General features: G+C 50.9%; 1 protein-coding gene across 3 annotated transcripts; it reads right to left on the reverse strand.

Moving 5' to 3' along the window:
* Positions 1 to 1,655: 1,655 nt before the first annotated feature.
* On the reverse strand, positions 1,656 to 24,978 carry CNOT6L (CCR4-NOT transcription complex subunit 6 like). Of its 3 annotated transcripts, none has more exons than XM_082051314.1 (12): positions 24,873 to 24,978; positions 11,407 to 11,528; positions 10,808 to 10,994; positions 10,251 to 10,336; positions 9,784 to 9,873; positions 8,900 to 8,968; positions 7,772 to 7,929; positions 6,650 to 6,804; positions 5,475 to 5,626; positions 4,447 to 4,671; positions 3,586 to 3,788; positions 1,656 to 3,222 (listed from the first exon to the last, which is right to left on the reverse strand). In XM_082051314.1, the coding sequence occupies exons 2-12, from the start codon at positions 11,516 to 11,518 to the stop codon at positions 3,010 to 3,012; spliced, it is 1,650 nt and encodes a 549-aa protein (XP_081907440.1). In that variant the 5' UTR covers positions 11,519 to 11,528; positions 24,873 to 24,978; the 3' UTR covers positions 1,656 to 3,009. The 3 variants fall into 3 exon arrangements, with proteins under 3 accessions (XP_081907440.1, XP_081907441.1, XP_081907442.1); XM_082051315.1 differs by lacking the exon at positions 24,873 to 24,978 and adding an exon at positions 22,685 to 22,808; XM_082051316.1 differs by lacking the exon at positions 24,873 to 24,978 and adding an exon at positions 22,423 to 22,600.
* Between the last annotated feature and the right edge of the window lie 2,610 nt (positions 24,979 to 27,588).

Consider the following 27,588-nt stretch of genomic DNA (forward strand, 5'->3'; position numbering starts at 1 on the left):
TGTGAAGGGAGGTTGGTCTCGGCCGCGCTGTGCCGCACCCGCACATGCTTCGTACGTCCAAATAAGGAAACAAAAATATCAGCTAAATTGTACAAAATTATCTTTATATATATATTTACACACAGAAAAGCCCCAATTGAACAGCTTTACCATACTGAATTATCAAACGTTGCGCGCCGCCGGAGCAGCAAACGCCTGCAGCCTTTGCGCTTGGTTTGCTCGCCCTATTTTTCAGGCATCATTTAAAAACCCCAACGGCTTCTCATCCACCTCTGCTCACCATTAGGGATATTTCGCTTCACATTCCTCCGTCTCCCCTTGCAAACATCGTCCCGCTGGCCTTCATCTGGCCAAGAGAACAGCAGCGCTGCCGATGGCTGGGGCAGGGATCCCAACCCGCGCACGAGGAACCCAAAAACACGGGAGGACACCGGGAGCCACGCGAGAGGTGGGTGAGCGCGGCCCTGGTGTGGGAATCCGCCCAGACGCAAACACGGCTCTTTCCATTTCTTAAATCCAAAGGTTTTGTGCAGCGGCTGTTAAAATAACTTGTTTTTTTTCAGAAACGGGCGCAGTGTGACGGGCGCTCAGGAGCGTGTTTCGCAGCACAGAAAATGCAGCGAAACACCTTCCCGCAAAGAACGCTTCAACTGCACACACCAACGGCAGGCAGAACAAAGCGCTTCACGATATTCGCCAGGTTTGGTGGTGCTTTTTTATTCTCATCCCCATCCTCTCCCACCCCGATATTACAAAAGCTTGTAGTTGGGGTTTATTTTTATTAACAAACGGGCTCCTCTGCGGTTCAGATACAATTGTATGTCAACTTGAAATTCCGTTTTATACAAACATCTCAAAAATATACCGGGAGTGAAGTATGGAGGGGAGGTATTGCTCAGGTTGCAAAGGTACCGTGGGGGGAACAGGAGGAGCGGGCTGGTCGGGGCTGGTGGGAGCAGGTCAGGGCTGGTCAGGGCTGGTCATCGCTGGTCAGGGCTAGTAGGGCTGGTCATTGCTGGTCATTGCTGGTCGGGGCTGGTCGGGGCTGGTCGGGGCTGGTCAGGGCTGGTCATCACTGGTCATCGCTGGTCAGGGCTGGTCAGGGCTGGTCATTGCTGGTCATCGCTGGTCGGGGCTGGTCATGGCTCGGCGATTTGCCGCGGGCTGGGTGTCAGGGCTGAGGGACGTTGGACACAGACACCCACACCCACGGGAAAACCCGCCTTGGAAAAAGGGCTTTTTTTGTGCTGCTCAAAGCAATTGGCTTCCAGTGTCTCGGACACAGCAGCCGACGCCTCCGGCTTCAGGCACTTGTTTTAAACGGGAGTTTGCGTTTCGCTGAACTGGTTCCTGTGTCCTGTCCCGCAGCCCCGGCCCCCAGCGACACCCAGGGAGCACTTTCTACTCTAACTCCAATTCATGGGTTTTTGCCCCCTGTGGATAATTTCCTATGCATAAAACGACAAAGGAAATGCTTAATTAAATTTAATTGAAGAGTAGAGCAACAGCCTGGCTGAGCAGTTTTGCACGACAGAAGATGGCTCCTCAGTATTTAAAACTGATTTCATAATCTAAATTTGATTTTTTTTTTTTTAAGTATACGAATGAGACAGAAATATAGGCTATTGATCTCTTTAAAAATTTCATTCACATAATGGAAAGTTTTTTTCGTTTATTAAAAATATCACATTTTTGAGACTAGAAACAGTAAAGTGCATGAAAAGTTTAAAATATAAATTCAAGAAAAATCTTATAGCAGCAAAAAAGCAGAATAAAGAAAAACTGAAAAACACAGACACAACCTTTTCCTATCACTGTGGATCACTGTGCCGCCTTCTTTTCTAACATTAAGCAGCCACCCACTTTCAGAACATGGCGCGATGTGTAATGCCCCCCGAGGCACGAGGCTGGAACTGGCCACCTAGAGCGCCAAGAGACAAAGCATTTCCAGCGCATCCAAGAGCGTAGGCAGTTGGGAACGAACCAGCAGCTGCTCGATCCAACCCTGACCGACAACAGAGAAACGGGATTAAAAGACGTGCGGTGGCTGCTTGGCAACCAGGGCCTGGAGGAACAACCCGGGGAACGGAGCCAGCCGCCGCTCTCTGCCCCGGACAGACGCGCGGGACAGACAGACGGGGACGTCTCCTGGACCCTACGCTGCATCCCCATTTCCCACCTTTGCGACCGAACTTTGCAGAAGGGAACGCGGGATGGATCTGCACCCTCTGGATTCACGGGAACACTTGCAGCGGGCTCACAGCCGGTGAATTTCCTCCCGTTTTAAAGGCTGCTCCCGGGCTCCCTGCAGATCTCACCCAAAAAGCACCGAGTTCTTCCAAGCTCTGGCCAAAACAGCAGCACACGGCGCTACCGGGAAACGGCCCCGGACACACCTGCCACCGCAGAACTCAGACCTCGCCTTCTCCTGCAGATCTCAAGCCGTCTTTGGTTTTCGAACGTCATTTGGGCCACACTGCTCCCCATTCACGGGCAGGTATTAAGTGCTTCGCTAATGTGCAAAATTTATTTTGGATGCAGAGTTCGGCCTCCGTTTTTGGGTTCAAACAGTGTTTCTAATATTCCTCCTACAAAACAAGCATTTCTCTTTTTGTTTTGGTTTTTTTCCCTCTCCTAACAGGCTGGCTCGTTTTGCCACGCTCCGGAACAAAAGCATTACCTTTCAATACGGTAACAGACAAGTTTTTAATCTCATTTGTCCATTCAGAAGTGCAGCTTCCTACCGAAAAAAAAAAAAACCAAAGAGCTTGCCAGATAAAAAAACAATTAAATTAAAAACCTGGAAAAGGAATAATATTTTGGTTCCAGCCCTAGTGCCAAATGATACCGATCTGCACCAAAATGTGCAAAAATCTCCTATCAAACACAGAAGGAAAGGAGCCTGAAGAAGCAGCTGCAGGTTGGCCATACTTCACTCCGCTAGATCTGATTTACAATGTACAGGTCCATCCGCACAGGTCCGTGCCCTCCCCGGGGCCGGGGGCTCCACTACCTCCTGCCGGGCAAGTGGACGCCGTTGACAAGAGGCAGGAGCGGAGGGTGCAGTTCGAGCTGTGTTAACAGTGAGAAGTGGTCGGAGGGGATGTGGGGGTGCGGACACCCCGTGATGTTGTTGTCAACCAGCCACTGAGGGTCCAAAGGCCCCAGGACACCGAGCACGTTCATGTGGGTGTTGGAATAGAAAATGTAGTCAATCACACCCTGGGGAGAAAGAGAAACAAGGAGCGTCAGAACAAACCTGGGCTTCTGGCCGTCCCAGCTCGACCAGCCGCGGGCTGAGGGTCGCGGGAAGAGGCACCAGCGCCGGAATTAAGGTAAGAATACGCGCGCGGTGTTTCGTGTTCCGAGCGCCGCGTCCATTCGCGTTAAGTCCCCGGCCAGAGCCAGGTCAGAAGCTTAAAAAACCGCCAGGAAATCAAAGGATTTTTTGTGCGGTAGCAAAACCATCCAGCGAGCGTAGGAAGTAGTGACGAAGCGCTTACAGGAACAGAGGTGAGAAAATTCAGACAGCGTCCTGGGGAGACCAGGTCAGCGTCTGCCACGTCAGAAAGAACCGCTGCTTACTTTGAAATCAAAAGTGTAATTGGTGTAAGGCATCAGGTTGTTTTCGTAGGCGCTCTTGAGCTGGAAGCCATGTGTAATTCTCCCTTCGGAAGCCCCGTTCTTCCCGTTGCCGCTGAAGTTCATCAGACACTCGTTGTAACGCAGCTCCTTGAAGTCCTTGTGGTTGTCGGCTACTATGCCGTTGCTTAAGTACTCCACTACACCTGTTTGCAAAGGAAAGGGTCAGGGGGTTGCTTTAAAACACAACAATTGGGGGATTTTGGTCCTTGGAGCTAAAAACCAAACTACCAATAAGACACCCCAGGAAACTGCACAAGAGTTTCCTGTCTCCGGGGAATTCCACCCAGCGGCTGCCCTGTCCGCGCCCCAGCCGCCAATGCTTTTCAGCCAGTGAGCACAGGCTCTCCAGTGGCTTTGACACCATTTTTTGAGGATTACAGTAAAATCACAGCACACAAACTGTAGCACGTATGTGCTAGAGCGGCAACTTCCCTACAGCGTTCCATACTGCAATATCAGGTAGGTGTAATTACTAAAGCGGGCCCACCTCCTCAGCAAGTTTTCATGTTACATCACAAACTCATGTCTTTTCTACTTATTATCGCAGCTCAAGGCATGGGTATTTATTGAACGACTTATTTAAGATCTATTTGTGGGGTTTTTTACATCTTTGTAGGTGCAAACAAAAAAGCAGCAGCTCCACCGGCGGACTCGCATTCTCTTCAGTCAGATATAGAAAGATTAAGAAGCAAGCTTTCACCCATATTGACGCGGGGAAGCGCAAACTGCCTCGTCCGGAAGAAAAGAGGACTCAGCCCTCCTAACAAGGTAAGTTAAAAACGAAGCCGCCGTCGGTCTTACCTGAATCGGGCAATGAGTTGAGATCGGCACACAGCACCAGAGGGATGGAATGAGGATCCGCGGTCGGGCTCCCAGGCCGGCTGGAGGCTTTCTCAAGGATGTTTTTCAGTTCCGAGACAAACATCATGGTCTGAACGAGTTTCACGTCTGAGTATTCGGGGTCCCAGTGCATGTGGGCATTGGCCACAAGGAGCAGCTGTTTGTCCACATGAAGCAGTTTCATACCTGGATTAAAAAATACGTTTTTATCAGTGAAAGGCTGGCTGTCTGAATACAGCAGGTTCCCCCTTAGTAACACCTGGGATGTAGCTACTGCTGCTGGAAAGCAGTACCGCTGATTTTACTATTTATCTGAGAAACAGTGCTGGGAAAGATGGGGCACAAAGTCACAGGCTGCTTCCTCCAGTCCCGGAATTCCGAGGTGCTGCCCCTGTGAAGGGTGCCCTGGAAACGAGCCACCCAAAAACCAGGCGGGCACACAGAGCAGGGTGGCAATTCGAAGCATCTTGAAATTGTCTACTGCAGCTGATCACGCGCAATGAAAACGTGACAGTCAGTCAATCAGGCGGCATCAGAAGATCCCTGATAACCTCATACTTCCACAGCAGCACGTTAGCGCTGTCATGTAACTGCTGGGGGAGGATGGAAGGATTCAATTGAGAGGGAAAGAAGAGAGTTGAAAATAGAGGTTGAACATCACTGACAACTACTGGTAAGAGCACGTGCGTGCAGACACACTGACCTTGGAATAGCTTCATTTCTCAAGTCGAATTTAACAGAAGAAGCACGGACAAAAGCTTGAGAGGAGAAAGCTGAATATTGTGCATCTGGCCACGAGTGCAACCACACCAGAAAATCACGTCACCTGTGTCCTGTCTGGGCTGTTATTTCTCCAATTAGCACAGCGAACAGCGTGTGCCCATCTGCAAGTACCTGGCGACCATCACCCATGGCAATAACGTTCCAGAGAGCCGCATTAGCTAAGGAATAATCGGAATAATCAGCGAGAGCAGCGCAGCCTTACTCACTTGCACCAAACAATTCTTTGTGCACCTCCAGCACCACGGCGACGCCGATGTTGTCCTTGGTCATCACGCGGTTCAGCATGGCCTCTGAGCCTTCCGAGTTGGCCATGGCCACCTGGTTGAACTCCACCGTGTGCTTCTGCACCAGCGAGAACCTGTGTCGACACAGAGAGCGGCGCGTCAGCCCGCACCAGGCACGCCTGAGAGGACGCGGCTGGTCCTGCGCCCCAGCCTCCGCGCCCCAGCACGGAGCCTGAAGGAGAACGTGAGGCACATTTGGCTTGGTTTGTAAAGCAAAACCAGTTCTGAGAACTATTCCCCGGTCAGGGTACAGCTCTTGGTCTGGCAAGTGAGATACTCTCCTGGGAGACAAGATACCTGGGGTTTAGGAAATGTTGATTTGTTTCAGCATAGTGCTCTGAGAGAAACATCGAGAGCAACGCTCAGAGGCTATCGCACCTCCTCAGGAGCATTCCGGGCAAAGAATCAGGATGGGATGGTAATTCAAGGCTTGCCTTTTACTTTGGGCAAATGCATTATTAAAAATCAGCTTCTCTCAAACCACCAGCTACCACCACTAGTTTTGTGAAACGGGTTTTTCATTCCTTTCCAGCTTTGGAATGCCCAAAAAAAAGCCTTGCTTCAGGACAAACTGGAGGCTACCCACTGAAAGGGTCTTTTTGTTTCTGTGTTCTTAGAAAATCATTCAAAAGTATTATTAGTTTTCTGGTTTTTACCTGTGAGAGCCACATTGTAATAACTAGTTCCTACATACCCTTGTTGGTATTAAATAACTGGCTTTTTTCAAACCTTAAGGTTAAGCCCAGCTTACCGATCTTTAATCTTAGAGCGGCAAGGCAAAGGTTTGCGGAGAAGGTGAGTTAGTTATTAGATCAGCCAAAAAAAAGGCACACAGAAAGCATGTAAGTTTTTAGTAATATCTGTCCCGAAGCTTCCATGTTTCTGCCAAGGTATCTTTGTTCCCAGACTGCAGGCAATGGACGGGCTGTGCTGCAGCCGGAGCAGCACGAGGGAAGGAGGATCCTCCTCTGGAGCGACCGCTATCTCGCGTTCCGCAGCAGAGCGCTTTGGTCAGCACACACCTCAGAGAAGGCGGCTGTCGGGCCTAAATCAAGCGGGTTTTAAGGTATTTTTAAAAAGCTGCTTCTGCCCCTTACTTTTCGGTTTTGAAGAATATTGCACAGCCGTCCACATGCTTCCTCTCCTGCTCAGACATGATTTTGGCACGTGACTTTGGAGAAAAGAACCCGTCGTATCCTCGTTCTTTCAAGGCTGGCAGAAAAAGGGTGAAGTATTGCTCTGTTTCCACTTCCTGCAATCGAACACAAACACTTTGGGCGAACAAAGTCAAGCGAACCCTTCCCACCGCTGCAGGGCACCCTGTGCCTGCCTTGGCTTGCGGGCAGCAAACCAAAAACTGCTTTTTGCACAAATCAGGTTGCTTTTGGAAACAGATCTGCATTCCTCAATATCCCCGAGTCCTCCCCAGAATGGCAAGTGTATTTTGAGCAGATTACACCTGGTATTCGTGACATCTGAATGCAGATGCCATCCCAGGTTAAAACTTCCGAGAGGTCGATCGATACCCAGCAGTAATTAATGTTTAACCTGGAGAGCTCTTTATTACCAGGGGCTCTGGCTGTTCTGTACCGATGCATTTTCTTTGTAGTGACATTTGGTGTCCGAGAGGTTGATCTCTGGAGGTTTTCAGACCAAGGTAACTGTTCTGTTCTTGTGTGAGATTCTTACATACCCAAAACCGATCAGTTTAAACGCAGAAGTGTTCAACTGTTCCAAACATCAGCAAGAAATTGCTAATGACAGAGCAGGATGCACATACGGGCGATAATCAATGTTTAACTTGGACCGTGCGAGTCCCCTTGTTTTCCAATGACAGTGTTTTTGAGCCCAACTCCTGAAGCAAGCAGGAATGGTCTAGAACAGTGGTACTTGGGGACATGGCATTTTGCGCTGGCTCCTTCTGCAGCGGACCCCGCGCAGCCAGAGGGAGAACACTTAGGATGCTTACCTGAGGGAGAAAGCCCCCAGATCTTCCAGTGCCAATTACCTACTAATTTAGCTAATTTTATCTCCGTTACTTTGTCTCATTTCAGAAACCGCAAGCCAAGACGTGAACAAGGAGCTGTGCGCACAGCTTGTATTGGTAAACCCCAAAATTTCTCATCAAGCAGGTAAATACAGTGTTTTCAAGGGAGCATTTCATTCCAGAGGTGGAAGTTAATATTTTCTAATGGAAAAGACAGTTATTTTCCGTTTACCTGGAGACTAATGATATCCGCGTCACAGTTGACGATTTCTTCCATGATTCCCTTCTTCCTGTACTCCCAGTTGAGCGCCCAGGACGGGCAGTAGCCGTAGAGCTGCCGGGTGGCGTATTTATCACACAGGACGTTGTAGCACATCACTGTGAACGAAGCTGGGAGGAAAGGAGCAAAGGGCAAGGTAAGCGCTGAGTGTAACAAATGCTGATCTATTCAAGCCAAGATATTGAATCTTACATGGTGTGTTCTGGAGAAAGAAGGGAGGTTTTACCACGAGGCTGCCCCACAGCTGTATTGTTTATACCCATAGCCAAAGAAGGTTTCTGCTGTTGTTTCAATTTCGCAATAAAACCCAAATGGCTTAGTACAGTTTGGACCGTGAAACAGCCCACAGCCACTGGCTCAACGCAATGCTCTCCAAGAACCGCCGAGTTCTGCTTCTGCTCAGCCAGTGCAATTGAAAGGTAAAACCAAAGTCCGTAAAGCTCCAGTGAGATACTGATTTGTAAGGGACTTGGAGAAATGCAGAACTCAGTGTTGTGGTGGCTCACCGGCCATCAGGCACTTCCCATGTCTTCCTATTTTTTTTCTACTTTGTTGTTCTTTAATGTATTTAAAAAGTGACAGATGATCTCAACCGCAACGTTATTCTTGCTGGTTATTAATCTGATCTCTGCAGTAACAATATTAGCAGTTTTTGATCCAAGCTCAGGGATGCCTTCTGAGGGCCAGTTCTGGATGTGCAGGGGAAGAGCTCTTGCACTTCACCAAAAGCAACAAGAGAGGGCACTGAACTGCCCCTGGGTACGAGGCACTTGTACGCACTTAGTTTACAGCTCTTATTCCTGATTTTAATTTTCTTTTAAAACAAGCTCTTTTGCTTGAGCATCAGTGGCTGGAACAGTTACGACAAAGCCTAGCGTGAAAAAGAGATGACCAGCATCCTATCACCTAAGTTATAAAAACATATATTTACAGCATAGCTGTTTGTTGATTGTTTTATTACAAATGAACGCACATTGCTGTTTTCAATCTGATCCAGGACAGGCAAAAGATTTCTCTGAAAATAACGCCAAAGGAAAGTTTTTCATACTGTGAATACAGGAACAAGAACCACAGGTTTACCTGAGGGCAGAATTTGGTCTCGTTCTTTTAAAGTAATCCATGGCCTCGGAGGCAGCTGCTCTGGATGAACTAAAAAACAATTAAAGCAGGAATTAATTCAGGGTTTATCATCGTAAGTTACAGTTTCTAAGTCAAACCGATAACAGGATAATAACATTTTCTTCTGAGTTTTGCAACCCCAACTCCTCAAGTCTTCTTATGCTCCCGGGGAAGCAAAAATCATTTAAATGCCATAGCCAGTAGCTATAGTAAGAGCAAATCTGTCAGTTGTATGAATCATGATTATTTTTGTCTCTTGGTTTCAAATCTAGAGGAACCACTGAAATACTCATGCACTTCGAATATAACGCTGAGGAAGAAGAGGTAACTCTGGTGGTGGTTGGGACACCCTGTAGTGCCCTTCGAGAGCCTGGCGCTGCGTCCGCCCTTCTGCGACGTCTGGACATCAAGCTGCCGAACAGCGAGCTCAGCCATGGAACCACGGCGCAGGATTTAACCCAGGTACCGCATATTCTCATTCACTTGGGTGTTTCTAGATCTCAATTTGACATTCTGCTTGCGTTCGCGTTCTGATTTCTAGTGGAAAGTATCAAAATGGGTCCAGCAAGGAAAGCTTGGCACTTTGCTGGTAATCGCAGGGTTTCAAACGGATCAGTGGGAACAACTGGTTGTAAGATGGGAAAAGCTCAGATAATATACGTCAACCTCTCCCACTGCGTGCAAGAGCGTGTTTTGTGCGTACGGCTGGAACCGCCTGACAAAAATGCGAAGGCGGTTAGAAAATACCCTCCCCTCCGCGGTTCAGAGTCTTGTTTCAGCAGCAAATACAGCCAGAACCGCCTGCTCTGAACCGCTGGTGTCAGTGAGGGGTGTGGGGCTGTCACCTGCGAGATTGTCAAGCATGTAGTTCAGTAGCTTTCGAGTTCCGTCCGGGTCCTGGTAGAGGCTGAGAATATCTTGTGATAAAGGATTGCCTGCCAAGAGCAGAAAACAACAACCGGGGTGAGCAGCTGCCTTTCTTCAGGCTTCCCAACAGCAGCACATCTCCCCGAACGAGAACACACAAGCTGACCCAAAAGATATTCAGGTTGCTCAACCTGGAACTGTGGAATAGCACAGTAACAGATGCTACGAAAGAGCCAGCACATGGAGCCTTTCATCTTTGACTCACCTCAGTTAGTAAATATAACGGGTTAAAGCGTTTCTTTACCTATCCACGGATTGGAAATAGGTTCATGAAGAAGTTACATGGCTTTTTATAAGGAAATGTTGAGGTAACGCCCAAAGGTTTTGAGCCCAACGCCCTCAGTAACCCGAGTACTCCTGGGAATAGTGAACTGTGAAAACTCACCTTTCAGACCGAGGGTTTGGAGCTGGAAGAGCCGTCCAAGTTCATAAGGCAAAACCCGTAAGAGATTGTTATTTAAAAGCAATTCCCTGCAGCAAAGGCAAAAACACTTTGGATGAGTGTCGCTCCAGAGGAAAACTCTTGAAGCACTATACGCTGCTCATCTTCAAAGATAGCACTTCCTACCCTGAATTTTCTGTATTATGGAAAGATATGCCAATCTTCCCATTTCAAAGCACGACTGAAATACTTTCCTTAGGAAAAAACAAACAAAAACCACAACCAAACAAAAAAAACCCCAAACCACAAAATTAAAAGTCGGGGGACTTTAAACAGCAGACCACCACCAAGGCTCAGAGACTTCGCTTATGGACTTGTATCTGCAGAGATCAGAAAAGAAGGGAAATAAACCCAGAACTAACTATTAGAACTGAACCTTCGCACCAGTCTTGACTTTTTCGCAATTCATTTAAAGACAAGAATGGAAAGCAAGACAGAAGTCTTGGTCCCAGTCCCAGAATGCAGATTTGTCCGAAGTTCAGCCGAATCATTTCTCCCACCTGAGAGATACCATGTTTCCTAGTTCTGCTGGTAAACTTCGGAGTTTGTTGGATGACAGATCCAGGTAAACCAGATGATGCAGCTTGGCAATATCAGGCGGAATGCGAGTGAGATTATTGTCATTGAGGTGCAGAGCGGTCAAGTGCGTCAGTGACCAAAGGGACGTGCTTAAGCTCCGCACCCTGCCTGGAAAAGAGAAGCAAAGAACCAACTCTTCAGTCAGGTTTGCACTCCCAAACCGTTAGATACAAACTGGGGGGGGTGTCCGAATACGGGATTTCCAGTGGGAAAACCCCATCGCTTCACTGGAATGCTCAGTGACTTCTGTAGAACGTCCTTTCATGGGTCTTCTCTACGAGCAGACTTTAAATAATTCTCTGGCCCTCCCAGTTAAAAGGACAGAGACAGGGAGGCAGATGTACTACCCAGAAACTCCCGTCCAGCCTGAGCTGGTGTTGGAAATCAACTTCAGTCCATCCTCCTCCCGCACCTTAGAAAACCCATTTTCACTGCAGGATCCCTCACCTGAAAGCACCTGCTGCGATTCTGGGGCACCGACCTCTGTGCCGAACCAAAACTCCAAACCAAATGGACTCACCCGAGATCTCTAACTCAGCCCAGTGCGACTTCTTCCCGTTGGCCACCTCTTCTGCGGACATGATGGTGTAAATTCTGCGCGGATCCGGAGGATCATATTTTTCCTTTGGCATCCCTGTTAGTCTGAAAGATCATCACAACCATCACCACCTGCCACTCCACAACACTCCTTCGTTTCCAGCCCGCCAGGTCGGTGCCTCCCCCAGGGACACTCTGCAAACACTCATGCCCTGCAGTTTATGCACGATAAACACATGAATAAACAAAATAATAACTGGAAGCGCATTTCCTCCCACAAAGGCGGGTTTCTGCAGCCACCCGCAGTGTCACCTTGTGCTGCCCCAGTGCAGACTTGCTGGATTTCCCTGTTTATCCCCCAGACCGAGGCGTAACCTGTGGCATCGTTATTTGCCGTGTGCGGAACCTGCAGCCAAGGTGACAGCGTTTCGCTCCTTCCTGGCTCACACAGGTTGCTCCTGTAGGGAGCCAAAGACTGAAGGGAAAGCTCTTCTCTTTGCTTTTACAGCAACATATCAAGTCCCACTTTTTGCACTCTGCTTAAATGAGATTAGAAATTGCACTGATCCAAAGCAGCTGGCCTGCAGGACGCATCTTTTCCCCCCGTACATACAACTCTACCACAACCGCTGCAATCACTGTGAAGCTCTCCAAACAATTCCGGCTCGTTTGGTTTGTAAAACGACAAGTGAGGAATTTGAGGAAACTAGTTCAGGGTTTGGGTTTGTTTCCAGCTAGGCCACCTAAACAAGGACCACACGTCCCCTGTACAAGCTTATGGTGCTGCAAAGGGTCTCCGTCACAGGTCTGGGGCTTCGTTCCCCGATGAGTGTCCAAGGAGATGCCGTTCGTGCGGAATTAAGTCTCTGGGTCGCAAGCGCAGGGCAGATACGAGCCCCACGTCTAATTATAGCCAGCTTCTATTTACAGGTGAAGTCACCCGGCCACAAAAGCTACAGGGTAAGAGGATTCTGCGCTGCTCAGCTGCAGCAATTCAGTTCAGGGCAATGAATGAGAAGAGATTTGTAGAAATGCGTGATTAGAACCAAAAACCTTCAATCCTCGTTTCAGAATCCAGAAACTGAGAACAGTACTTCCCGAAACAAGCAGAGGTACGGGCTGCGCTAAACCCGGCAGAACCTGGGGGTGCTGGCTGTTAACGACACGCACGTGCCGAGGCCGGGAGCAGCCCCGGCCCCACGAGCGGCCTCCTCGCAGAAAACGAGGTTCCATTACCTGGCAATAATTATTTCAGCCACAAGGTATACTGCGGATTCAAAGGGGGAAGCGTCAAGGCTGGGTGGTGAAAATCAAGCGGAATACCAACGAAGGATTAAGGGTTTGGAGCAGAAGGGAACTTTTTGGGTCCTTAAGTCTTTGCCATCAAACATCTGAACTGACCCAGGATGGGTCTTTGTTTTGCTTTTTAATGTGCCGTGTCCTAGAACAATCCACACTTGTACCACGTCTGGACCTAGGACATAGCAGACAGTCTTTGTTTTGCTTTTTAATGTGCCGTGTCCTAGAACAATCCATACTTGTACCACGTCTGGACTTAGGACATCGCAGGCGTTGCTGTCAGCAGCCGGGTGAGTGAAATCCTTACCGGCTCTTGGCATTTTTGTTTTCTGCAGCACGGTATCACAGCAATTCCAGACTCGGGCAGATGTAAATCCCCGTTTCTGCACGCTGCCGCTGCTCCCTGCCCTGCGTACAGCAAAATCTTTGGTCGCAGTCGCTTCCTACGGGCTCCTCGAGGCGCGTTTCCAGCTCCAACAGCAAGGCAGGAATCCTCTGTATCTCTGCTCGCCCATCACCGCAAGCAGGCGCAGCCCAGGAGCAGCTCGGCAGGCTCGGCCCAGCCAGGGATCCTCGCTGGCGACTCAATGTCCTGGAGCGGCCGCGGTCACCTCCGGCTGCTGCGCATCCCGGCTGGAAACCAGAGCGGGCCCGTCCATCCCCGTCATCGGGGCAGGACCTGGACCAGCACCCAGGGCCTGGTGACGAAGGTTTGGAAACCGCGGTGGTTTTGAGTCACCCCGCACTCATCCCCAGGCTGCCCAGAGGCCAGGAGATGAGCACTGAGCGGGCGACACCAGCAAAAAGCTTCGGGATTGCAGTTTCCTCCTTGGCAGGGCGCTCGAATCAAATGATGGTGAAATATCGCTGGTTATGGGAAGCGCTCTGCCAATTTGAAGCCATTTGCGGCAATCAGAGGCCCTCCGATGAAACGAGGCCTGCACTGCGAGTCAAGCGGCACGCACATTTTTCAGCTATTAGTCACTTTAATATTATTTTGAAACAGTAGTGAGTCAAACGAGCATCAGTGTCATTTCCACAGTTACAGAAAAGGGAAAACAAACCTAAATCAACTATTTTTTTTATTTTCCTGCGTAACAGCAACATTGAGCAAGAGTTGAAAGCCACCACATGTATGTTTTTGAAGCTAAACCGCATTCTGCTCGGGTTCCCAACTCCTATCGTTCCCGTCTGCTCCTCCGCTTGTCCTGGAACCGAACCAACACCCCCAAATCCCAGCCTATCTTTGCTCTGTCTCCAGGGAGCTCCACCGGGTTCCCTGAGCCCGTTAACCCCAAAATCAGACGCCGTTGGTGATGTTACAAGAACAGCGCAGGAGGACACGGCCGGGGAGCCGAGGGAGCGCTGGTTCCAGTCGGTTTGAGCTGCTGTGGAGTCACACCCACAAGTTTAAGCCAGGCTTTGCCTAAAATCCCCCTAACAGAGGTGTGACATGAGCAGAATAAGCGCACTCAGTTTCTTTGCTTTTCAAGTGGGACTGAAAAAGAATTCTTGCCCTCTTGTCTTCCAAAGCCTTCCCTTGGAAAACTTTTACAGCTATTAAGATTTGCTCTCTGCTACAAATCCAGCCAGGTAAACTTAAACCAGCACGACCCTGATATCGTGTAAATCAAAGAAAATCTGAATCTGAGAAGAGCAGGGCGTTAGTGAGAACAAATATTTAAGCTCTGAACAAACTTTTAAATCTGGGAGCTCCTAACAATAATGTCTCATGTATGTGTTAACTCTGGCCCTGTAAATCCACCCTGGAAAGCCAGAATATTTGGCTGAGCCGGGTGGCTCAGCTGGAACCCTCAGCTGGGCCCAGGTGACCCTGAGCAGCTCAGGCTCAGCTGGGTATAAAAGGGGCTGCGGGAGGTTATTTGGTTTCTAAGGGTTTAAATGGTGGGTCTCTGGCTGGTTTTTTGCAGTTTTTTTATGCGTTGTTGTTTTTTCTGGCTTTTGTGTACAGGATGCACGGGTTCTCAGTTAAAGCCAAAAAAGGACTAATGTACCAGTACCGAACATGTGAGGGGCATCGAAGAAGAAAGTTTTGATCCTCAGGACTGCCCCGCAGGCTTTACTCTGCGTTCTCGGAGCAGCAAACACTCCTAAACCAGGTAATGACAGAGACAGCACTGGTTTTCTGTACTGAACTAGGACGTTGTTCGGTGTTACAGGTGTGCAGAACGTGGGACAGGAGGATATAGCCAGCAGCATGAACTATCAGCGTTTTAATTAAACTGCCCTCACTGCTACATGATAAATATGAGATGTGGAAAATAATTCTACAAAGCCAGCTTTACAGGTAACTTCCCTAGCCTGTCCTCGCAGCCATCACCAGGCAGATGTCCCCGAAGGAGCTGAGCGGAGCCTGATGCTGGAGCTGAGCAGAGCCTGACGCCGCAGCCAGCAGAGCCTGATGCTGGAGCTGAGCGGAGCCTGATGCTGGAGCTGAGCAGAGCCTGACGCCGCAGCCAGCAGAGCCTGATGCTGGAGCTGAGCGGAGCCTGATGCTGGAGCTGAGCAGAGCCTGACGCCGCAGCCAGCGGAGCCGCTGCTGCCCGCACGAGGGGACACAGCAAAGGAAGCACAAGCGCAAAGGCTCAACAAGCGGCACCTCTGGAGCGATGCTGGGCTGCTGGAAAGCTGTGAGCTCCAGGGTGCGACTGCTCAGAGGCACGTCTGTGCTGAGAAGAAGGAGACAGACGTACAGCACCGCCCCTGCCTGGCAATTTTATGTTTTCATGGTCAATGGCAATGCAGAGCCATCCAGCGGGTTTGGAAGGAGCTCACGCAGGCAGCAGGCATCTCAACAAGTGACTGCGGCTTGGGGGGACAGCACTGCTGCTTATGAAGGCTGGGTGACAATGCGGGGAGCATTGCGGTCCTTACCAGATGGGCGGCAGCTCTGCGAGGACACGGACGCGGGACTCCGGCCGGGCACCCTGTCCAAACCCTCCAGCCAGCGACCCAGAGCGTGCGGGAAAGGGCCTGTCAGCAAGCAGCGCGGCAACAACGCCATGGAGTCTGTCCAAACCGCGCTCTGCTTTTGATGCCATGTGGGACGCAGACTAGGCCGCTGAAGTTCCACAGAAAACCCTCGCTTTGCTCATGGTGCGAGGGGTGCGGCGGTTCCTAAGGACCCGCTAGACGCTGACGTACCGAGGGACTGAAAGCACAGTTGCTGTTGGGTGGAATGCACGGCTTTCTGCGTTCTCAGAGCAGAACGGCCTCTGGCCAGCACAGCCCGAGGGAACCAGCTCGCGCGGAGCCGCGCAGCTCCCGTAAGGTTAGAGAACCCCGGATCCACAAGGGGCTGCGGCGCCACCCAGCACGTCCCGCGGGGCTCCTCGCCTGTCTGGACCTGCAGCACAGGCCTGGGCACCGGGAAATTCCAGTTACAGGGTGAGGGGGCAATAGTGAAACACAAGAGGCAGCCGAGAACCTGCAGCTGATGGTGGGATCCAGGGGACTCCACGTTATCACGTCAACAAAGACCGTAACAGCCCGGAGGAGCACGGAAAAGCTGGAAAAGCCACGGAAGCAAACCCTGGAGGAAATAATAATAAAAAAAGGCAGCAAAAGCCAAGGGGAGGAGTGGGAAGGGAGGGAATGAGCTGTATAGTAATAATTTTAGAGCCAACTGGCACTCACTTGATGGAAATGCTAATTGCCCTACTGACATACACCCACGAGTTATTTCCCTCTGTTCCCTCGTCTCCTCTAAATTAAGCATAGAGTCTTTTCTTAAATCACAGGTAACATCCAGGTTTCCACCCTTCCTTTTCCTCTATATCATGCCCCCATTTAAAAGAACAGCTCAAGTGTTTACGGCGTGGAAATACCACATAGCATTACAGGGTAGTTGTGTCTGGGGTGTGGTTTATTGTTTTGGTTTTTTTTAATTTCTGTACTTAACATTTCAGTCCTTGCTTGAAAAGAAGGGTTTCTGCACTGTTCGAATGGGTCTGGCACCTCCCCTTGGGTACGTGACCCCTCTGGAGTGTGCACCAAGTCAGAGTCATTCCTGCCGCTGTCTGCAGATGCGTTTTATACTTATTGCTTTCAAAGGAGCTCTTGGGGGCTGCTTTATGTGCAAACACAGGGAAGGGATCTCCTCAAAAGCAAAGCTCTGCTTAAGAGAAATGCAGACGAGGGATCTATTATAGAGCACAAAGAGTTTCACCAGCCAGCCTGTAAACAAATCTAATGGGAAGCGTGCAGAGGGACGTTTGCACTGGTACCTTTATTGACACCAGCAGTTCACAGCAATGACCCATTTGCGATGCTGCCCCACGGCCTGGAGCGCGCCGGTGTGTTAATGAGATACAGGCTTAAAGGATTAAGAACGGGGATCGCCAGGAGCCTGCGGAAGGAGCGGGTGTCAGCACAAAACCCTCTCCTGGGCGCAGCTTAAGGCAGGAGGTGTTCCCAGGACCGGTCTGATGGCGGCAGGAACCAAAACGGCCCAACACCAAGAAGGAGCGCGCCCGGAGCACCCGGTGCGCCAGCGGCAACCCGGCCCCGCGGCAAGGGAAGGGAAGGGAAGGGGCTGCTCCCAGCCAGCAGCCTCGGCTCGCACCTCAGTTCATTCATTCACCCTGCTCAGGTCGCCCAAGCCAACACCTCGGTTCATTCAGCTCCTCAGAATCAATACCTGGAGCCAACTCAGCCATCGACCTGTTTTCTTTGAGCAGAACTACACCGGAATTATTAATTCACGCGCAGCGCTGCAGCGATCTTCTCCAGGAACATTCCTTCCCTTCTTTAAAATACAATTGGAATCCTCAATAACCTTTCATCCTTCAAAGAAAAGCTTGTGCCAGAAGAAAAGAACAAATGAGATTATTTCCGTGGCTATGGAGTTATCTTACCCGTTAAGTGGTAGGCTGCCAACACCTTAAGAAAATAAGCAAAGCCCAGCAGTGCTGGGGCTATTTGTGCTGTAAGACAGAAAAATAATGGCCTGGTTATCGCTCACAATCTGCTCTTTGCAGCAATAATTAACAACAGGGAAATTTGCCACCATAAAATCGACTCGAAACAGCTTTAAAGTGACAAGGCCTGCCCTGTTCAGCTACAGGTACATCTGGATGAGTCAAAGCTCAAGATTCCCAAAGAAAGGAGAGGAAACAGTACACACCACTAGTGGAAAGTGTTTTGCTGCAATCGCTGGCACAATACATGAGCTTTTCTACATTACAGCCCAGTTTCAACAGGCCCCAGGATGATGCGCTAGTGCTCAAATCCAGGCTTGTCTGCTCAGAAGAGGAGAAAGAAAGAAAAGGGATCTCTCTAAAATAAAGCAGTTTATAAGAACAAACCTCTTTCTTCATTGGGTATGTTTAAATGTACTTTAGTTCCTTAAGCAAAGATGTAAAAAAGCTTGCCAGGTTGCCAGAGCAGAGCATATTATTTGGGTACCAAGAGTTAGTTCAGCTTCTTCTGTATTCGATTGTCCATATCTTTGCTGTGCACGTTTACACCACGCTTAACTTCCCAAATCAGATTTAGTTTTAACATCAATATTGATGACTGATTCTCTTCTAACTGTGTTTCACCAGGGTAGAAAATGAGCCACTGCACCGACACTATCCCAATTAAACCTCCGTGGGGACCAGGACATTCCTGTCTAACAAAAGAAGGAGATGTGGGTATGGGGAGGTTAATTGCGCAGGAGCATCCCTGACATCTGACCGCAGTGTTCAGGAATGCTGCAGCATTGTTGACAGCTTGAGCTTTGAAAACACGTAATTTTCTAAGCAGCAAATACTTTGGGTTATACTCATCCCTGCATGCACGGCCGGGGCTGGTTTTGTCTCACCTGCTGCAGCCGTGAGTTCAGAATCGAATGGTTCCAGCCTTACATGCATGGGGACCTTCGTCACTATAGCAGCAGAGAAACCTCTTGCAGTTCATCACGGGACTATTCGCTGTGCGGTCTGCAAGTCAAGCCACACACCAAAAAATACCAAAGAATGAAACGGATATCCTAAGGTCCCAGGCTGACTCAAACTTTGCTACGTAAATGTGCAAAAGGCTGTAAAACCTTGTAACCCCAGACATTTCAGAGATCTGAGTGCTGAAGAAAAAGTCCCGTTCACATGTCTCAAATACTTCATATACGTGCTTCTCTCATCGACTCAAAAGATGCCTGATTTGTCTGATGGGGTCCACTCCACAACCTTTTGCTTTACAGGAGAAAGAAGAGGATCGTGGGTACAAAACTGTGCCTGGAGATTGAGCTGCTCCCAGTGGCAAAACAAATTTGGCTGAAGGAGAAAGGTGAGTGAAGGGCCATCTGACAAGGTGAGCTCAGCTCCTCCGGCGCTTCGACCGCGTTCTGCTACGGGAGAAGTCCGGCCCCGCTTTCCTTTTGCTTTCTGAACTTTCCAAAACAAGAAGGGCTCAGAGGAAAGGCGTTCACAAGTGGAAACTTCTGCTGGGTGGGTAATTCATCCTGTGCGAGCACTCCCCCACTTCCAGGGCTGCTTGTAAATTCATCTTACAGGGTAAATATACAGTGGATTTTAAGGTACAGAGGAAGCAGTAACCAGTTCTTTGGTGCTGCTTTCAGCACTGCCCCCGTTGGCCTTGTCCTGCCAGGAGCCGCAAGTCTAAGAAAACGCCAAGGAGAGGGTTTTGTTTCACCTGGAGAGCACAGTTTTTGGGAACTATTCTGCTTCTGTGTCCCTTGTAAACAGGTTTGCAGCCCCGTCCCTGCAGCAGCAGCCGTGCCGCGGGTGCCGGGCGGCACATACCAAACGTGCTCCGACACGAAGCGAGGGAACCAAACCCTCCCGAAAAGCCGGGAGCCTGGCAGCTCTGCTGCGCTGGCACCCGCTCCCACCGGCGCCTCGCCGGGGCTGAACGGTGACAACTCTTACGCTCTCCTTGACGTCAGCTCTTCCCCAGTGCTCTCGATGAGAAGAGCAAAGGATATTCTCCACGTGTCAAGGCTGACTCGAGACAAAATGTATTTATCTGAGGGAGATACACCCGCCTTGTGCCATCAAGACACCGATTATTAACTTCACACAACTATAACACAAGGTACGCGGGGCAATCAAGGCTGGAGTTGTAGTTTGTGTTCCCCTTCCCAACGCAGCCCCCGGGGCTCACACGCGGGTGCAGAATTCGGGAGTGCTGCCTCTAGTAACTTCGCAGCCATAAAAATTCCTGCTGCTCCTGGGTGAGGGCTCAATAGGTTTTTCTTTATGCTTCATTTAGGGCGACAAATAATCTTGATTGACATCAGCCGGGCCGATAAGCGCTCTGAAGGATTAGTCGGTTCCTATCTGTAAACAGTCAAAGATTTACCAACCCTCAAGCTGCAAAGGCAGGGGAACAAAAACACCCAAAACTAACACTAAAAACCCCTCTGAAGATCCATCACCACATGGACTGAAAAAATATAGGGCCCCCCCAAGGGTTGTTATCTTTAGCCCTCGATAACAGGTACTGATCGCTGCTGTCAGCAAGGCGGACGCTTTGGTGGGACCAATCGAACCGTGCAGGAGTCCCGTGGAGCTGCTGCTGTTGGCACCCCCAGGTCCCTGTTCTGACCAGCACATCCCCTGCTCCGGCCTGTTCCCACTGCTCCGCTCCAGCTGCAAGAGTTGCACTCTCACCAGCCTCTGCAGTTTTGACAAAAAAAGAAGCATTTAATTTCTCTCCTGCTAGTGCAGACGGTCTGAGCACCTTTAACACAACTGCCTTGTAAATCTGTGAAATCTGCCCGTGGAGAGCGTATACACCGTGTTAACTTCATAAAAATATGCTTCTACAGCACAGGCTCTGCAGAGGCGAGTCCTACAGCCCTTTTAATTTCATTTTGTATATCCCTCTCAGGTAAAACACACAGTTCCTTCCCAGGCAAGCAGAATGCGATGGACGATAAACCATCTCGGCATAAACAGCGGCGATGATGCGCGATGGTAAACCGCTGTTAATCATTTACAGCAGGAAACGGCGCAGCAAGGGCGGCACGCAGCGCCGCATGTGCCGCGGGTCCCCGTGCGGTTACGGGCTCCGGCTCGGCCCCGTGAGCACGGCAGCGGAACGGGGCCCTGCTCCTCGGGTCCCCGCTCCTCGGGTCCCCGTGCGGTTACGGGCTCCGGCTCGGCCCCGTGTGTACCTGCAGCTGTTTGTACCTGCTGCTGCTTAATCCTGGAGCGTTTTTGTCAGCACCGGTTTGACGTCTCCCCTTGAAAGAGAGAAAACTTGTTTCCTGTAGGACACCATATAATGCAGTTCTACCTTCTATAAGGTAACTCTGCCTGCCTTTAATCATATTTTCAATGACCACCTCTCGAACCTTAGAAGGAAAGTTTTATGGTAGTGTTTTGATACTGTTAAATCACTTGTTGATCCTGTGGGGAGATGCACAAGCCACTGCAAAGGTTTTTCTTCTAAGCAGGACTCCAGAGCAACTTTCCTGGAAGGGCTTCCCTCTAATCCTCTGCTTTTTTTCTCCAGAATAATTTCAGTTTGAGGTTTTTTGTTTTCAACACTGACCTAAGAGAGTTGTCTCCCAAATAACAGAAAGCAAGAATGTACCAAATGAAGGCGGTCAGCGTGTTGGCTGCGCGCTCCCCTCGGGCCTCGCTGTCCGAGATGGACCCCAAGGCCTTCGGAAAGGGCCACAAACAGACGCAGTAAGTCCCGGACACGCTGAGCGGCTTTGCCGTCTCCTGCCGGACACCCCAGGGTTTGCTGTGACCCCTCCGAGTTGCCTGGTCTCTGTTTGCTCCAGGAGGGGGTGTCTCGTGGTGGGAGGCGCTCGGCGACGTTTGCTGATGCGGACCAGAGGTGCACGAGCCTCTGAAGATGGGCAATGAGAGCAAGAGAGCGCCAGAAACGTTGTCACCAGCTAAAGACGCCCATGAAGAAACGTCCTAAGACAGTCCTGGCTTTTGTCTTCATGGGTAAGAGGTAGAAGCTGTGCAGGTAGATCCCCAAAACCTGGCTTGCTCCCTAGCCGTGCAAACGTAGCCAAACGCACACGGTCAGTGTGTTTTAGGGCCGTTTATACCTTTACAGCTCTAACATATATGCTCGAGACAGGAGAAATGCTTTGTTAAACGGAAGAAAGCGAGTAACGAGCAGCCAAGCCTCGATGACGGGCTGTTATTAATGTTATTTAATGACAGGCTGTCATTAAAGGAACCACAGAATTTGGGGGAAAAAAGAAGAAAACAGCACAAGAGGCTTAGCATGTAATGCTTTTAAGTAGTAAATCCACAGCAAATCCTCTTGAATCTAAATATGCCTAAGACATATTTTAACTTCTTTAAAGTTTTCTCGAGAGCCACCCTGTGCTCCCAAACAACGGAACAGCACCATTACAAGCGCTGTCTCTGTATTCTGCAAATCAGGTTACAGCTCACGGGCCCTCTGGCATCCCAAAAGCTCTTTCCAGTAAATAATAAGCAAGCCATTTATTCGTATTTATCTCCCCTTTCAAACTCAAGCAACCCAAAAGTGTCCAGCAGATTCGAGCTGATCTAGGCAGTCTCATTTCTCGCAGTCAAAGCAAGTTTCCTCTAAAATTATGTGCACTACTGATGCGTGATTTTAGCACTTAACACCAGAATGCCCTCAGAACGATTTTAATAAGAAAAACACAGCGGCTGCTGCGATGTACTTAAATGTAAGTGTTTCTTTGCAGTGTTTTAGATATAAATTAAATACTCACCCTAGTGTGGAATTTAATTAACTTTTCTCCAGTGGTGCCTTTTTATTGTATTACCAGAGTTCGTGCACACCTTGGGATCACTTTCTGCCTTACTTCTTGTAAGACTGGGGTGAATGCTAAATATTCCTGTGCTTGGCCACATGAAAACGAGAAACCACCGCAGTCTGAGTGGAGGAAGAAAAATACTCCAGCTTATCACACGAAAGGGAAGTTTTATAAACGCCTTTGGACAGAAAGACGTAGTAGCCACAACATCACTTACTTCCACAATAGAATTCCCACTGCAAAAGCGACCGAGCTTGTAGGAGGAGAACCGCCCGCAGAAAATACACCCGACCTGCCGTCCCTTCCAAGCCGGGGAGATGAACGTCTGATCCCGCTACATCCCCGGCACCACCGCTGCCCGCATCGGGGCAAAACACGCTCGGAAACGCAAACAAGCCCTATCAGTGGAAGCGCACTTGTGCAGATAAGCGCAGCTCCGGCCGAGCTTCTGCTGGCACAGCTCTGCGGGTCACGGGTCACACGTTGTCCCCGCAGACACGGCTGTGCCAGCACAAGTTCGCCGTGCACACCCGGTGGGAAACTGCGTGGTGGCTACAATGAAATCTGCCAAGTTTGGCGTTTTTCGTTACGGCTGCCAAACGTAACGTTTTCTTACGGTCTGATGGCGGGTGGGTTTGACTGCGCTGCTCACACGGTGGGATATCGGCTTCTGAGGGCGGGAGAAACCTGGACTCAGCCAGGAATGCAGCAGCGCCTACTTTATCTTTCCATTAAATACACAAAGTAACTTAGAAATGGCTCCTGGAGGAAGAAAAGACAAACCGGAACAAACTAAATTCTGCTGTACCGCCCTCACTTTTAACGGTGAGAAGAGAACAAAACTGAAAGTGTTCAACGGGATTTGTTTAGCAGACAGCAAAGCACTGCAAAATCCCCACCATTCGGTTGAACCGAGCAGGCAAACTGTTAACGGGGCTTTCGTCATCTTCAATCATCTTTGAAGGCAGCGGGCAAGGAGATTTTTACGCCTGAGTTGACGCTCAAACGTTAAGTTCTGTTCGGATGGATTGACACGATACCGCGGGCTGTGGTTACGGTGCTGCCTGTTGGTATTTACAGCAAGATGTCACAAGCGCTCGCTGCCGACCTGCACAAATAAAGCCCTACCCAAACCCTGCCACCCTCCGGGGGGAGCACAAAGCTCCAGGCAGGCGCCTGCGAACCCGCTCGCCTTCGTTCAATAATGATAAAGGGGTGTGAAGCGCGGGGCTGTGCAGCCCGGCACGCAGCACACGCAAAGCCCCGAGCCCACCTGCCTTTATTTGGGGGGGGGCATTGGCAGCACGTGGCCGTGCCCAAAGCGGGCTGCGCTTCAGTCCTACACCTCTCACCGCCGCTTCCTATTTTGACGGGGAGAAGGCAAAAATAAAATCACGTTTTTAAAGGCTACGCTCCGCTTTAGTCCGTGCTTTTTGCGCCTCCAAACTGGGACGCGGCTTCTAGGAAATCCCCGGGGTTTGTCATGGGGAAGGGTTTGTTGTTAGAAATAATGTTTGGGGTTTATTTTAATTAAAAAAATAAAACCACATACCAAGGCAAAACATCTTGAAGGAATGTTGGAGGATAAGAATAGACGCTTTATCCTCGCTTTTGTTATCAGCCGTGTCTACACACACAAGTACAACCCGAGTGAGTTCAGTTCGGGGTGTTGTGCCATCCACACTGGGTTTGGGCTGCGGGGAGGCCAGGCAGTGAGCGCACAGGGGGGGCTGGCACAGGTACACACTCAATTTTAGCAAAACCCGCCACTTAAACCAGGCCACCCAAAGCTCTTATCAGCAGGGCAGCTCCCGGGCAGCTCTAACTCCCAAAAGCAAACACGCGCCCCAAGCCAAAGTTCCAAAAAACGGCCAGATAAAGGCCACTTGCCTCGAGATTTCAGAAGGTCAGATCAAACTCGGCGTGGCCGCCAAAGTGCAGACACCGACCGAGCCCCTGGGGAGCACGCAAGTTTTAACAGCGAGCCCCGAAACTCTCAGAACACTCAGCGCTTAGGCGCGTTGTTTCCTGGGCGGGCAGCGAGCCCAAGGCCGGTGTGCACCGCAGTGACACCCCCCGTGTCCCCGCCGGGGCTGCTGCGGCCCCGCCGTGAGCCGCGACACCGCGGCACCGCACCCCCCGCACCCCGGCAGGGCCGTGCGGCGGGCGGAGCTGCGGCCGCGGTCACCCCGGGTTGGCGGGGAGCCCCGCACCCCGAAAGCCGCTGGGGGCGCGGGGGCGACTACCGGCCCAACCGGCCGCGATCCCCGGGGATCGGAGAGGCCCGAGCTGCCGCGGCTCCGCGCGGCCCGGCTGCTGGCCGCGGTGCTGCGGGGCCCGACATGGCGGCGGGGCCGCGTCCGCCCCCCCTCCCGCACGGCAGGCCCGGCGGCCGCGCCGCTCACCTGCATCCGTCGCGGCGGGGCGGCGGGGGGCCCGGGGCGGCGGCGCGGCGGCGGGGCGGCGGGCAGCAACGGCATGCAGGCGGGCGGCCCCCGGGACGGGGCCGCGGGCCGGGAGCGGCGGGAGCGGCGGGAGGAGCGAGGGAGGAGGCGGGAGCGGGAGGAGGGAGGCGGCGGAGGCGCGGGGAGGACCGGAGGGGCGGGCAGGGCGGGGCGGGGCAGCGCTCAGCCCGGGGCTGCGCTCAGTGCCACCGCTCAGCCGTGTCACCGACCCCCAGTGTCACCGACCCCCAGTGTCACCGACCCCCAGTGTCACCGCTCAGCCGTGTCACCGCTCAGCCCGGGGCTGCGCTCAGTGTCACCGACCCCCAGTGTCACCGCTCACACTCGTGTCACCGCTCACACTCGTGTCACCGATTCCCCAGTGTCACCGCTCACACTTGTGTCACCGCTCACCCCCTGTCACCGCTCACACTCGTGTCGCCGATTCCCCAGTGTCACCGCTCACACTCGTGCCACCGCTCACACTCGTGTCGCCACTCACCCTCTGTCACCGCTCACACTCGTGCCACCGATTCCCCAGTGTCACCGCTCACACCAGTATCACCGCTCACAGTGTCACCACTCACAGTGTCACCGACCCCCAGTGTCACCGCTCACACTCGTGTCACCGCTCACCCCCCGTCACCGCTCACACCCGTGTCACGGATTGCCCAGTGTCACCGCTCACAGTGTCACCGACCCCCAGTGTCACCGCTCACACTCGTGTCGCTGCTCACCCCCTGTCACCGCTCACACTCGTGTCACCAATCCACCAGTGTCACCGCTCACAGTGTCACGGCTCACAGTGTCACCACGCACACTCGTGTCACCAATTCCCCAGTGTCACCGCTCACAGTGTCACGGCTCACAGTGTCACCACGCACACTCGTGTCACCAATTCCCCAGTGTCACCGCTCACAGTGTCACCGCTCACACTCGTGTCCCCGCTCCCCCCGTGCCGCCGCTGTCACCACCCGCCCCGGGCGCGGAGCGACCCCCAGCGGCCCCGGGGGGCAGCGCAGGTCCCTGAAGTGCCCGGAGATGGGAAGACGCCCCGTTTTGACTTCATGATTTTGTCGTGGGCGGCCAGGAGCCCCCGTGGGGGCGACGGGGCGGCTGTCAGGAGCCTGTGGCGTCCCGGGGGACATGGCCTGGGTTGGGGGGAGAATCCTGGGACTTCTTACCCCCCAATTTTGGGGTCGATGCGGAGAGCAGGGGCTGCTTGTCCCCGGGGCTGTGGGGTCGGTGCGGGTTTGAGGGCGCTGGTGTCTCCTCTTCACATTCATCTTCCACGGGAAGCAACCCCTTTTCTGCCAAACCTTCCGTTGATAGCAGTAACTAACATTTTAAGGGTTAACTAACCACACTATCACCACCCAAACTTCAGTCCTCTGACCCGGGTGAGGTGGGGGATGATCTGGGCAAGCAGAGCAAGGAAACTTCAAGCATTAAGTCCGATTTCTTTTGTTAGCCACACCGAAGCATTTTCAGTGTCTGTTTCCACGTTGGGTTGGTTCACGCTCAGTGTTATAGTTAGCTGTATTTTGCTTTTGTAAACTCTACCCAAGATTCTTGCCCTATCTTGAAATTTCACAGATGGTATACAAGGTTTTATCTCTTAGCTTGAGAGTAGGGAACTAAAATTAGTTCTATTAGTTCTCAGTAAGTCCTCATCTTATCTTGAACGGAAAGGATGTGCATCCAAGGAACCTTGAGGATGTGCATCCAAGAAACCTGAGTGTTTTATATGATTTTATAATGAGTATAGGAATAGTGCGCATGTGCAGTGACAAAAGGTGAAAAGTTCACAAGTGAAGAAGACTCCTTACTTCATCCTGAAGACCCCCTGAACGACCACCAGAGGACACTGCGCATGCTTAGAGTAGTTCCAAGGGGTTGCAACTGATATTGTGAAATAATGATGTAATCTGATGAATGTGCAACACATACGTTGTAACCCTAATGAATATGTATGCAACCAAATTGTATACATGCAGTGGAGTTCGAATCAGTGGTCGAAGCCAGCTTTGGGTAGGAACTCCTGGTTTCCCAGCGCTGAAATAAAAGCACCGCATATAACTACGTCCGTGGTTATGTGTCTTGTTTGCTAACAGGGTCGGTGCGGGTTTGAGGGCGCTGGTGTCTCCTCTTCACATTCATCTTCCACGGGAAGCAACCCCTTTTCTGCCAAACCTTCTGTTGATAGCAGTAACTAACATTTTAAGGGTTAACTAACCACACTATCACCACCCAAACTTCAGTCCTCTGACCCGGGTGAGGTGGGGGATGATCTGGGCAAGCAGAGCAAGGAAACTTCAAGCATTAAGTCTGATTTCTTTCGTTAGCCACACCGAAGCATTTTCAGTGTCTGTTTCCACGTTGGGTTTGTAACAAGCAGTTCCGAGAAATGTTTGTTCATTAAAGCTCCAGAGATGTTTGTTTGAGTTCTGATAGGTGTTTGTATGCTTACTTGCTTTGTCCTGCTTGATGTATTTACCTAACAAGGAGATGTTTGTTTGAGTTCTTACTTGCTTTGTCCTGCTTGATGTATTTACCTAATAAGTAACCAAAGTAAGGCGACTGAAACTGGCTACACAGCAGTCAACGCCTACATGATACGAGCCTTCAACATGAGTGACAAGTTACATCTGGAAGCTATGAACCAGAGATGGGCTTT

Source organism: Streptopelia decaocto (assembly GCF_964273445.1).
Source record: "Streptopelia decaocto genome assembly, chromosome: 4".
Taxonomy (NCBI): domain Eukaryota; kingdom Metazoa; phylum Chordata; class Aves; order Columbiformes; family Columbidae; genus Streptopelia; species Streptopelia decaocto.